Genomic DNA, 11213 nt, shown 5'->3' with positions numbered 1-11213 from the left:
AGCACAGGCGACCTGGCAGCCCAGGGGAAGAAGCTGGGGCAGTGGGGGAGATGGGCGCTGAGGGAGCACGCTTCTCTGTTCCTGTTCTGCTCTATCAGCCTCCCTCTGCCTGGCCTTGGCCTCCAAGACCTGGGGTCTTCCATGTTACCCAGGATTCTAGAAACCCCCTCATGGTATAATAAAAATAATAAAATAGATAACTAACAAGGGCCTACTGTATAGTACAGGGAACTCTACTCAATACTCTGTAATGGCCTATATGGGAAAAGAATCTAAAACAAGAGTGGATATATATGTATATATGTATATATGTATAACAGATTCACCTTGCTGTACGCTGAAACTAACACAACATCGTAAATCTACTACACCCCAATTAAAAAAAAATTTTTTTAAGGAAGTTGATAGGGGCTTCCCTAGCAGCACAGTGGTTAAGAATCTGCCTGCCAATGCAGGGACATGGGTATGATCCCTGGTCCGGGAAGATCCCACATGCCACAGAGCAACTAAGCCCGTGCACCACAACTACTGAAGCCCGCGTGCCTAGAGCCCGTGCTCCACAGCAAGAGAAGCCAGCGCAACGAGAAGCCCTCACACCATAACCAAGAGGAGCCCCCACTTGCTGCAGCGAGAGAAAGCCCGCCTCAGCAACGAAGACCCAACGCAGCCAATAAATTCTTTTTAATTTTTGATAAATAAAGAAATATTTGGTGTTTGTCCCCAGTTTGTGGCACATGGCTCCTAAAACGCTTGGAACCTCCATGTGATAAGTGTTTTGTGTGCTAGTGAGGAGACAGGGCTGGGGGGCCCTAGATCACGTCAGAATGGGGGCTGGTCCCAGCATGGTCCCAGTCTCCAGGGATAAAGGCCAATGATGTAATCAGCGTACCTACGTAATGGAACCTCCCTAAAAACCTGTTAACCTTGCCCTGTGCATCACTTCCATCAACTTCCACTTGGCTGTTCCTGAGCTGTATCCTTTGTAGGAAACCGATAAGTACATTGTTTTCCTGAGCCCTATGAGTTGTTCCAACAAAGGATCAAACCTGAGGGGGTGTCCTGGGGACTTCTCCAGACAGAAAAGTAGAGAACTCCAGGCACCCCATGGCATCTGAAGTAGGGGCGGTCTTGTGGGACTGAGCCCTTCAACTGTGGGGTCTTCACTAACTCCAGGTAGTTAATGTCAGAAGTGAATTGAGTTATAGGACCCCCTGGTGTCCAGAGAGTTGGTGTCAGGAGGGGGAAAAAAAAAACACCCCTCTTCCAGGCAATACCTCTCACCACGAAGGGTCTCAGGGTCCTCTACTGTGCTTATTGGCCATTTGGGGAAAAAAAAAACTAACATTTATATAACATTTTTTTATTAATTTTATTTATTTATTATTTTGGGGGGGGTTATATAACATTTTTAAAGGTTACTAAGAGCTTTTATTTCATTCGAGCCTCTTTGCAAACCTACAATGTCCCATTTGACAGGTGAGCACACTGAGGCTCAGAGAAATGAGTCATCCACACAAGGAGTCAGGGTCCAGGTGAGCAGGGGGCTGAAGATCCTTAGGCCTGCGTGCCTTCAGCCCGAGTCAAATCAAGGCTTCTCCAGAAACGATCACACAGCACCTCTTCAGAGCCTACAAAAGAGGAAGAAAGCCCCCGCCTGTTCCCCAGAGGCCTGGATTTGCGACAATGAGGCAGGGCCCTTCCGCTTTCAGAAGCCAATGTTTACTAGCTGAGGGCTGAGCTGCCCACAAAGTGGAGAGTCCTCCTGGGCCTGGAACACACACCCTGGTGTGTTCTCTCAGGAAGCCCCGAAAACTGAGAGGCTGCAAACGATGCCTGTCCTGCCCCCTCCCTCCGTGGCTACACACCCATGTGGTTCCTCTTGGTGACTTTTGTTCCTGCTCTGGCTGGGTGAGGGCTGTTCTCCCTGGTCAGTGCCCCAGGGCCTGGAGAGACCTGAAGAGACCGGAGGGTAGACAGCTCTGAGCTCAACCCTTAGCTCTGAAAGCCCGTCTCTGTCCGCCTCTCCCCCTACCCCACCTGTCCCCCTCACAGCTCAAAGCTTGGGCCCAGGAGTCTGGGTCCCAGGAGAAGGAAGCTTCAAAGAGCACAGACCAGTGAGTAACCCACGTATCTCACCCACCACCCTCCCATCCCTGCCCCTGCACTCTCCCACCTGGCCTCGTGCCCCACCCCTGCACCCCCAGGAACCTGACTTCTTCCAGTGTCTCCAAAGTTTACTAGCTGAGTGCTGAGCTGCCCACAGAGTGGGGAGCCCCCTCTGGGCCCCTCCTTCCTATGGCTTTTCCTACCACTCCCTTTCCCGTTCCTTCTCCCAACACCATCTATTGGCAGATGCCCTGGGGGTTACAAAACTGAATTCTAAATGCTGAATAGGAGTTTACCAGGCCAAGAGCAGTGATCCCCCATGGGAGTCCTGCATGGGCAGGGGTCAAGGGAGACAGCTATTCTCTGCCTGCCTGACCCCACCTCACCACCCAACATCCACCCCCTCCCCCATGATCATCCCCAAGGCCCTCCCTGCTGGGCAGCGATGGCCGGCGAAGCCCAGAGGCGGCTGGCCTGGTACTTGGAGGAAATGAAGAAGGAGCAGCTGAAGGAATTTCAGCTTCGGCTGCCTGCTGAGGAGCCCGGAGGTCACACTCCCAGGGTGGCCCTGGCTCAACCAGAGAAGGCGAGTGGCGTGGAGGTGGCCTCACGCCTGGTGGCTCAGTACGGGGAGCAGCAGGCCTGGGACCTGGCCATCCGCACCTGGGACCAGATGGGCCTGAGCAGGCTGTGCGCCCAGGCCTGTGCAGAGGCGGCCTTGATGTCAGGTGAGTACAAAGCTCCCTCTGTCTGCTGTGGATCTTCTGGCCCCCCACCAGGGAAGCCCCTAGACCTTCCTCTGGGCAGTGACTTGGGACTGCCCTGTCAGGGGGGGATCCAGGCCTAGGCCAGCCTGCAGGTAAGAGGATTGCTGGGGCGGATAGGGGCGGGGGGAGGGGTGCGGCTTGCTGAATCCCAGGTTTGCCGGGGGCGGGGAAGGTAGAGTAAGGGGCTTGCTGGATTCCTCTTCTAGCCAAGTGCATTCCTAAGACCCCATGTGGTCCTCCCAGGGCCTGGGAGGAGTGCTCAGAGGGCCAGAGAGGGAGGAGGCTGGCATTCAGAAGGACAGTGGACGGGAGGGTCAGGGCTCCTAAGCGGCACTTGCCTGGCCTTGTGTTATAAGCACAGACTTGGGAGTCGGGCACTACCACACTGGGCAAGTCACTTCACTGCTCTCTGCCTCTGTTTCTACATCTGTAAAATGGGAGAGTAAGAGCCTGCTTCCTTGGACTACATGAGGGTGAGCGAGATAATCCATGTTAAATATTTGGTACAAAGTCTAAGACCCAGTAAGTGCTCGAAAAATCGGAGCTGTGTTGCTGCTGCTGCCGCCCCTGCTGTTGTATTACTAATTAGCAGCCCCGGGAGGCAGAGGCTCATAGCCCCACAGGGGAGAGCCGAGGACACGCAACTTACGTGTGGATGTAGAAATACAGCCAGGACAGAGATGCAAATTTTCTGCACCCCAGATCAGGACGTATTATCCAGCGACGTCAGGAGGTCATTCTCCAACAAGGGGCAGGCTACAAGGGATGCCCTCCTGACCTCTCTTGGTTGAGACAGGAGACCTCTCTTGGTTCTTCTTGGTTGAAGAAGCCAGGCTTCAGCCCCCTGCCTCCTGCCCTTCTCCCCTGGCAAGCCTCCAACCTGTCTATCTGCTCCCCACAGCCCAACCTCCCTCATTCCCCTACTCCCCAAGTGCACCCAACCTGGAGTCCCCCAGCTGGCCCACCTCCACCGAGGTGCTGGAATTCTGCAGCTCTCAGCTCCCAGCGCTCCACCCAGACTCAGAGAGAAGGAATTGGAGATCTCAATTTTGCTCATCTGGACGTAACTGGAACGGTGAGGCTTGCTGGGTTGGCCCAAGGGGCCCTGTGCGGGGCATTGAGGCAGCCAGTGGGCCTGTAGCTCCACGGGGACCTGGGCGGAGGGAACTACAGAAGGACAGAGGAGCCAGGGTGGTGGGTGCCGTAGGCCTAGAAATGATCTTTCAGGAACATTCCACTGCTGAGATTGCACTCCCTCCATTTGACAGATGAGGAAACCGAGACCCATGCAGGCCAGGCAGTGAATCTCACCCAGCCTGGTGCCACGTGTGACATGATCCTTGCCCAGGCAGAGCTCAGATCACAATCTTGGTGGACTCTGAAGATCCTTGGGGTCAGGGCAGTTTAGAAAGTTCCAAGGAGGACTCTGTTCTCCAGATAAACACCAAGAGAAGGGTAGGCTCATTCCTCAGCCTAAGCCAGTTCCTTCTCCTGACTTCTCTTATTTTGGCCTCTGCCATCCTGAGTCACCCAGGCTGCAAACCTCAGCCACACCCTGGCCTCTTCCCCTTCTCATCCTGGCATCAAAGTCCAAGCTCACACAGCATTTGGAGACAGAGCCAGGGCTGGAACCTAAAACTACCCATTCCTGGTGCAGTGACTTCTCCCTCCACCTGCTGCTGCTTTGTGAGGGTCCCTCCCCCCAACTTCCCCATCCATCTTCTCGCTTTCCCTTCCTTCTTTGCCTACTCTCACCCCTCCACTCCCAAGTCCCAGCAGTGATGGTCACAAGCTTCATTCCCCTGTGTCTCAATTTCCTCATCTGATTCTTCATACTACTCAGCTTTCACTCTGCATACCACCCCCACCCCACAGTACAGAATTTGTACATTTTTGAACTCTGCAATAAAAAATCCACTTGCATAGAAGTTCAAGTGCATGATGTAGACTCTACAAGATGTTGTAGAAGGAAAGAGTTAGAATGTTCACATCTCCCTGCCCACAAATGTACCGTCTTGTGCCCCCACCAGCTTTCTTCTCTCTTGCCCTTCCCCCATGCAGTACCCAGTCTCACTGGCTCTTCCCTTGTTGAAGACTCAGAGCAATTCCCCTCTGCCCCCAACTTGCATACCCTGAGTTTCACTGCCTAACAAAACAGTGCCTGGTAATAAAAAGGACCCATCTCCTTAGAATGCCACTTAGTAACTATTTGTCATTATTTGAAATGGGCAATTTAACCCCACCCAAGTGTTTTATCAAAATCTTTCTACCTGATAGATGTTTCAGAGCAGCTAGTAAGATAATAAAATTGTATCTCTATCTTTATGATTTTAAAAATTGGATTACCAATACCCATCTCACAGGATTTTTGTGAGAATTTAAAATATATCAGCCTGACAGAGTGAAGTGAGTCAGAAAGAGAAAGACAAATATCGTATATTAACACATATATGCAGAATATAGAAAAATGGTACAAATCAACTGGTTTGCAAGGCAGAAATAGAGACACAGATGTATAGAACAAACATATGGACACCAAGTGGGGAAAGTGGGGAGGGTTGGGGGGGAAAGAATTGGGAGATTGGGATTGCCATATATACATTATTAATAAGAAAAAAATACCAAATTTTACACTTTAAATATATGCAGTTTATTGTATGTCAACTATATCTCAATAAAAGTTCTTAAAATATATAAAATAAAATAAAATAAATGTATGCGCCTGAAATAAAATGGATGCTCAGTAAATGGTCATTTCTTTCCTGTTGTTTCCCCCCAAAACACCCTGCCTCGCTCTGTTCCCAAGCTTTCCCAAGTTCCCCAGACCATGAGTCACCAAGCCAAGAATTACCCAATGACCCCACATCCACAGCAGTGCTAAGAATCTGGGAACCCAGCCCAGAGCCCGGAAAGAAGGAGGCTCCTGGGACGGTGTTGCCTGTGGCAAGTGCATGTGGAAACAGATGCACAGGTAAGGCCCTGCTGAACTTTTGGAAGGGGGTGGGTGAGACAAAGACACAGATGGGGGCCAGGTTGGCAGACCAAACAGAGAGGGTCTTGCAAACATCTGAGACCTCTCTCTAGAAATCCTGCTGCTGGAGTCTCTACATCCGGCTAAGGCACTGTTTCCAGGAGGCCCCTGGAAATTAACATGCAGGTGTATATCCAGTACAGGAGACACATCATCTGGTGTAGTGGACAGGGCACTGGCCTAGAGTCAGAAGAGAAAGATTCAATTTCCACTGAGCTCCTCAGCCCCCAAACAGCCTAGAACAAGCCACATGGACACGCTCTCTGTGTCAGGCTCTGAGCCCAGTGCTTTGTTTGCACAGTCTACTTAAATTTCACAGCCACTCTATGAGATGGATATTGTTATTATTCCACCTTGGAGATAAGAAAACTGAGGCTCAAAAAGATAACATTTCAGTTAGATTGGCAGAGATGGAATTCAGCCTCCACTCTCTCTAGCACCACTACCCACACCTTTAACATTCTGCTGGCCTCTGCCATCTGAACAACAAGGACAGTCACAAGAACACAGGCTCCTAATGCTGTGATCTTAGCCACAGCTGAGGCATCTCCTTACCACTGATCTCAATGCTAAGAGCTGCCCCTTTTGAAGTCTGAGAGATGTTTAGTTAAAAGGATTCCTTCTGCACACAGATGGGAATATACTTGCAGAATTCATGGTCCTAAAATGTGACCCAGGTTCAAAATGGATCACCTGAGTTAATCAGTCACACCACTTCCTATTCAGGGAAAGAATGAAAGAAGGAAGGAAAGGAGGAAGGAAGGATGCAAGGGAGGGAAGGAGAGAGGGAGGAAGGAAAGAAAGAAAAGAAGAAACAATTATGTAAGATGTAAGAGGCATCTTACAGAAACATACAAAAGCAATAATCTTAAAAATGAAGAAGTGAGTATGAAAGCCAAGAGGGCTAATTAGTTGCTATAATAAAACATCAACTGATTCTGAGCATCATAGCAACCAGGGAAAAAAGGGAGATAAATGTAGGCCCTCAGCAGTAAAAACATGGCGTCCTAACCGCTGGACCACCAGGGAATTCCATAAATTGGATTATTTGGGGTTTGCTATTGAGTTGTAGTGAGTTCCTCATATATTTTAGATTTTAACCCCTTATCTGATATATGATTTACAAACATTTTCTGCCATTCTGTAGGTTGCCTTTTCACTTTATTGATCATTTCTTTTGCTGTGCAGAAGCTTTTTAGTTTGGTGTAGTCCTATTCATTTATTTTTACTTTTAGTGTTTATGCTTTTGGTGTCATATCCAAAAAATCACTGTCAAAACCAATTATCAAGGAGCTTTTGCCTTGTTTTCTTCTGGAGGTTTTATGGTTTCAGATCTCACATTTAAGCCTTTAATCCATTTTGAGTTTTTGTGAGTAGTGTAAGACAGTGGTCTGGTTTCATTCTTTTGCATGTTAATATTCAGTTTTCCCAACACCATTTATTAAGGAGATCATCCTTTCCCTATTGAGTATTCTTGGTTCCCTTGTCAACTATTAGTTGACCATCTATATGTGGGTTTATTTCTGGGCTCTTGATTCTGTTCCATTGGTCTATGTGTCTGTTTTTATGCCAGTGCCATACTGTTTTGATTACTATAGCTTTCTAATAAAGTTTGAAATCAGAAAGTGTGATGTCTTTAGCTTTGTTCTTTTTTTCTCAAGACTGTTTTGGCTGCACAGGATCTTTTGTGTTTCCATAGCAGTGTTAGCATTATATTTTCTATTTCTCTGAAAAAAATGCCATGGGAGTTTTGATAGAGACTGCATTGAATTTACAGACCACTTTGGGTAGTCTGACATTTTAACAATATTAATTTTTCCAATCTAAGAACATGAGTATCTTTCCATTACTTGTGTTCTTCAGTTTTTTTCATCAGTATCTTATAGTTTCCTGTGTACAGGTCTTTTACCTCCTTGTTTAAACTTATTCCTAAGTATTTTATTGTTTTTGATGCTATTGTGAATAGGATTATTTTCTTTATTTCTTTTTCAGATAGTTCAGTGTTAATGTAAAGAAATGCAACTGATTTTAGTATGTTGACTTTGTATCCCACAGCTTTATTAAATTTATTAATTAGTTTAAACAGGTTTTTTTTGTGTGGAGTCTAGGATTTTCTATATGTAAGATCAGTCATCTGCAAACAGAGACAATTTTACTTCTCTCTGATTTGGACGCCTTCTTTTTTTTTTTTTTTTTTTTTTTAATTTATTGGCTGTGCTGGGTCTTCGTTCCTGTGTGGGCTTTCTCCAGTTGCGGAGAGTGGGGACCACTCTTCATTGTGGGCCTCTCATTGTGATGGCTTCTCTTGCTGCAGAGCACAGGCTCCAGGTGCTTAGGCTTCAGTAGTTGTGGCACGTGGGTTCAGTTGCTCCGCAGCATGTGGGAATCTTCCCAGACCAGGGATCGAACCCGTGTCCCCTGCATTGGCAGGCGGATTCTTAACCACTGCACCATCAGGAAAGTCCCAACCTTCATTTGTTTTTATTGCCTATTTCCTCTGGCTAGGACTTCCAGTACTATTGTGAATAGGAGTGGTGAGAGCAGGCATCTTTGTCTTGTTCATGATCTTAAAGGAAGAGCTTCAACCTTTCACAGCTGACTATGCTGTTAGCTGTGGGCTTGTCACATATGGCCTTTATTATGTTGAGTATGTTCCTTATATTTCCAATTTGTTAATAGAGGAGAGGAGTTTTTATCATGAAAGAATGCTATATTTTGTCAAATTTGCATCTATTGAGATGATCATGATTTTTATCTTGTATTCTATTAATGCAACATATCACATTTATTGATTTGTGTATGTTGAACCATCCTTGCATCCCAGGAATGAATCCCACTTGATCATGGTGTATGATCATTTTAATATGCTGTTAAATTTGGTTTGCTAGTATTTTGTTGAGGATTTTTGCATCTATGTTCATAAGGGATATTGGCCTATACTTTTCTTGTAGTATCCTTGTTTGGCCTTGGTATCAAGTTAAAGTGGACCTCAAAAAATGATTTTGGAAGCATTCCTTCCTCTTCTATTTGTTGGAAGGGTTTGAGAAGAGTTATCATTAATTCTTCTTTAGATGTTTCATGGGATTAAATAGTGAAACCATTTGGTCCTGGGCTTTTCTGTTTAGATTTTTAATTATTAATTCAATCTACTTAATAGCTATAGATCCATTCAATTTTTCTATTTCTTCATTATCCAGTATTAGTATGTTGTGTGCTTCTAGGAATTTATCAATTTCTTCTAGGTTATCCAATTTGTTGGCCTATAATTATTCGTCTCTTATGATCTTTTGTATTTCTGCAGTTTCAGTTGTAATGTCTCCTCTTTCTGGTTTTATATATTTGAGTCTTCTTTTTGCTTAGTCTATCTAAAGATTTGTCAGTTTTGTTTATCTTTTCAAAAAATCAGCTCCTTATTTCACTGGCCTTTTACTGTTCTTCTAGTCTCTGTTTCCTTTATTTCTGTACCAGCGACCAGCACAGAATGTGGCTTGAGGAGCTGCATAAAACAGTTGGTGAATGATGGAAGGAAGAGACAAATGAACAAATCTATTCTATACCTTTATGTTCTATTTTTCCCTCCCTTACTTAGGAACCAGAGAGATATACCAGAACCAAAGGAGAGAGAGGCCTTGCCCCACACAGTCATGGAAAAATGAAGATTTGCACCAAAAATTCACACAGTTGCTACTTCTACACAGATCTTACCCCAGAGGCCATGAGCCCCTGGCCAGGGGAAGCTGGGATCACAGGGTGGTAGAGGATCAAGGACATTTGATTGAAGTCAGAGACTTATTTGGCTCAGACCTCGGTACCCAGGAGGGGCCTCGCACAGTCATAGTGCATGGGGTTGCTGGAATTGGGAAATCAACACTGGCCAGGCAGGTGAGAGGAGCCTGGGAGGAGGGCCAGCTGTACAGGGACCACTTCCAGCATGTCTTCTACTTCAACTGCAGAGAGCTGGTCCAGTCCAAGGTGATGAGTCTCATTGAACTCATCACAAAAGACAGGGCTGCCCCTGGGGTTCCCATTGGACAGATCCTATCTCAGCCAGAGAAGTTGCTCTTCATCCTCGATGGTTTAGATGAACTGAAATGGGTCTTGGAGGAGCAGAGGGCTGAACTCTGTCTGCACTGGAGCCAGCAGCAGCCAGTGCAGACGCTACTGGCCAGTTTGCTAGAGAAAACCATTCTTCCCGAGGCATCCTTGTTGATCACAGCTCGGACCACAGCTCTGCAGAAGTTCATTCCTTCTTTGAAGCGACCACGTTGGGTGGAGGTCCTGGGGTTCTCTGAGTCTTCCAGGAAGGAATATTTCTACAAATATTTCACAGATGAAAGCCAAGCAATTAGAGCCTTTAGCTTGGTTGAATCAAACCAAGCACTCTTGACCTTGTGTCTCACACCCTTGGTGTCCTGGCTGGCCTGCACTTGCCTGAAGCAGCAGATGGAATTGGGGGGAGAACTCTCACTGACGTCACCAACCACTACAGCCCTCTATCTGCACTACCTTTCCCAGGCTCTCCCAGCTCAGCCCCTTGGGACTCATTTGAGGAGCTTCTGCTCTCTAGCTGCTGAGGGTATCTGGCAAGGAAAGACTGTGTTCAGTCCAGGGGATCTCACGAAGCACAGGTTAGATGAGGCCAGCATCTCCACTCTCATAAAGATGGGTGTTCTTCAAAAGCATCCCACCTCTCTGAGCTACAGCTTCATTCACCTGTGTTTCCAGGAGTTCTTTGCAGCCATGTCCTATGCCTTAGGGGACACGGAGGAGAAAAGTGATCACCCTGACAGCACTGGAAGTGTGAAAACGTTGCTAGAAGTATATGGGAGACATAGCCTGTTTGGGGCACCGATCATGCATTTCTTATTTGGCCTTTTGAGTGAGCAGGGGACAAGAGAGATGGAGAACATTTTCCACTGCCAGCTGTCTCGGGAGAGAAAGCGGGAATTGCTGTGGTGGGCTGAACTGGAAGTCCAGGGTGAGTGTTCCTCCCTGAAGCTATACTCTCTGCAGTTGCTTCACTGTTTGTACGAGATTCAGGATGAGGAGTTCCTGACACAAGCGATGGCCCATTTCCAAGGAACAAGGATGTGTGTCCAAACCGGCATGGAGCTCCTCGTGTTCACTTTCTGCCTTCGATTCTGCTGCCACGTGAAGAGGCTTCAACTGAATGAGAGTGGACAGCAGGCACAAGCACAGAGGCCCCCCGGTGCAGTGCTGTGAGTACTCCCACCCTCTCTTCTCTCCAGCTCCTCTGTTGGTTCCTCTGTCTTGGGCACTGGAGACACTTTCACTAAGCTTGGCCCCAG

At 47.2% G+C, this 11213-nt stretch overlaps 1 protein-coding gene across 1 annotated transcript in view; it reads left to right on the top strand.

Moving 5' to 3' along the window:
* The first annotated feature begins 1958 nt into the window (after window positions 1-1958).
* The window catches only part of NLRP1 (NLR family pyrin domain containing 1), a 30301-nt gene continuing 21046 nt past the window's right edge, over window positions 1959-11213 (top strand). The window contains exons 1-5 of the mRNA XM_057716884.1: window positions 1959-2114; window positions 2532-2834; window positions 3775-3948; window positions 5680-5844; window positions 9494-11123. Coding sequence (XP_057572867.1) covers window positions 2552-2834; window positions 3775-3948; window positions 5680-5844; window positions 9494-11123 — 2252 coding nt within the window. The 5' untranslated portion in view covers window positions 1959-2114; window positions 2532-2551. The remainder of the gene's footprint in view (window positions 2115-2531; window positions 2835-3774; window positions 3949-5679; window positions 5845-9493; window positions 11124-11213) is intronic.

This window comes from Hippopotamus amphibius, chromosome 17 (assembly GCF_030028045.1).
Source record: "Hippopotamus amphibius kiboko isolate mHipAmp2 chromosome 17, mHipAmp2.hap2, whole genome shotgun sequence".
In the NCBI taxonomy this organism is placed as follows: Eukaryota; Metazoa; Chordata; class Mammalia; order Artiodactyla; family Hippopotamidae; genus Hippopotamus; species Hippopotamus amphibius.
Note: the sequence above shows the minus strand (reverse complement) of the source record. Positions and strands in the feature narration are given on the sequence as shown.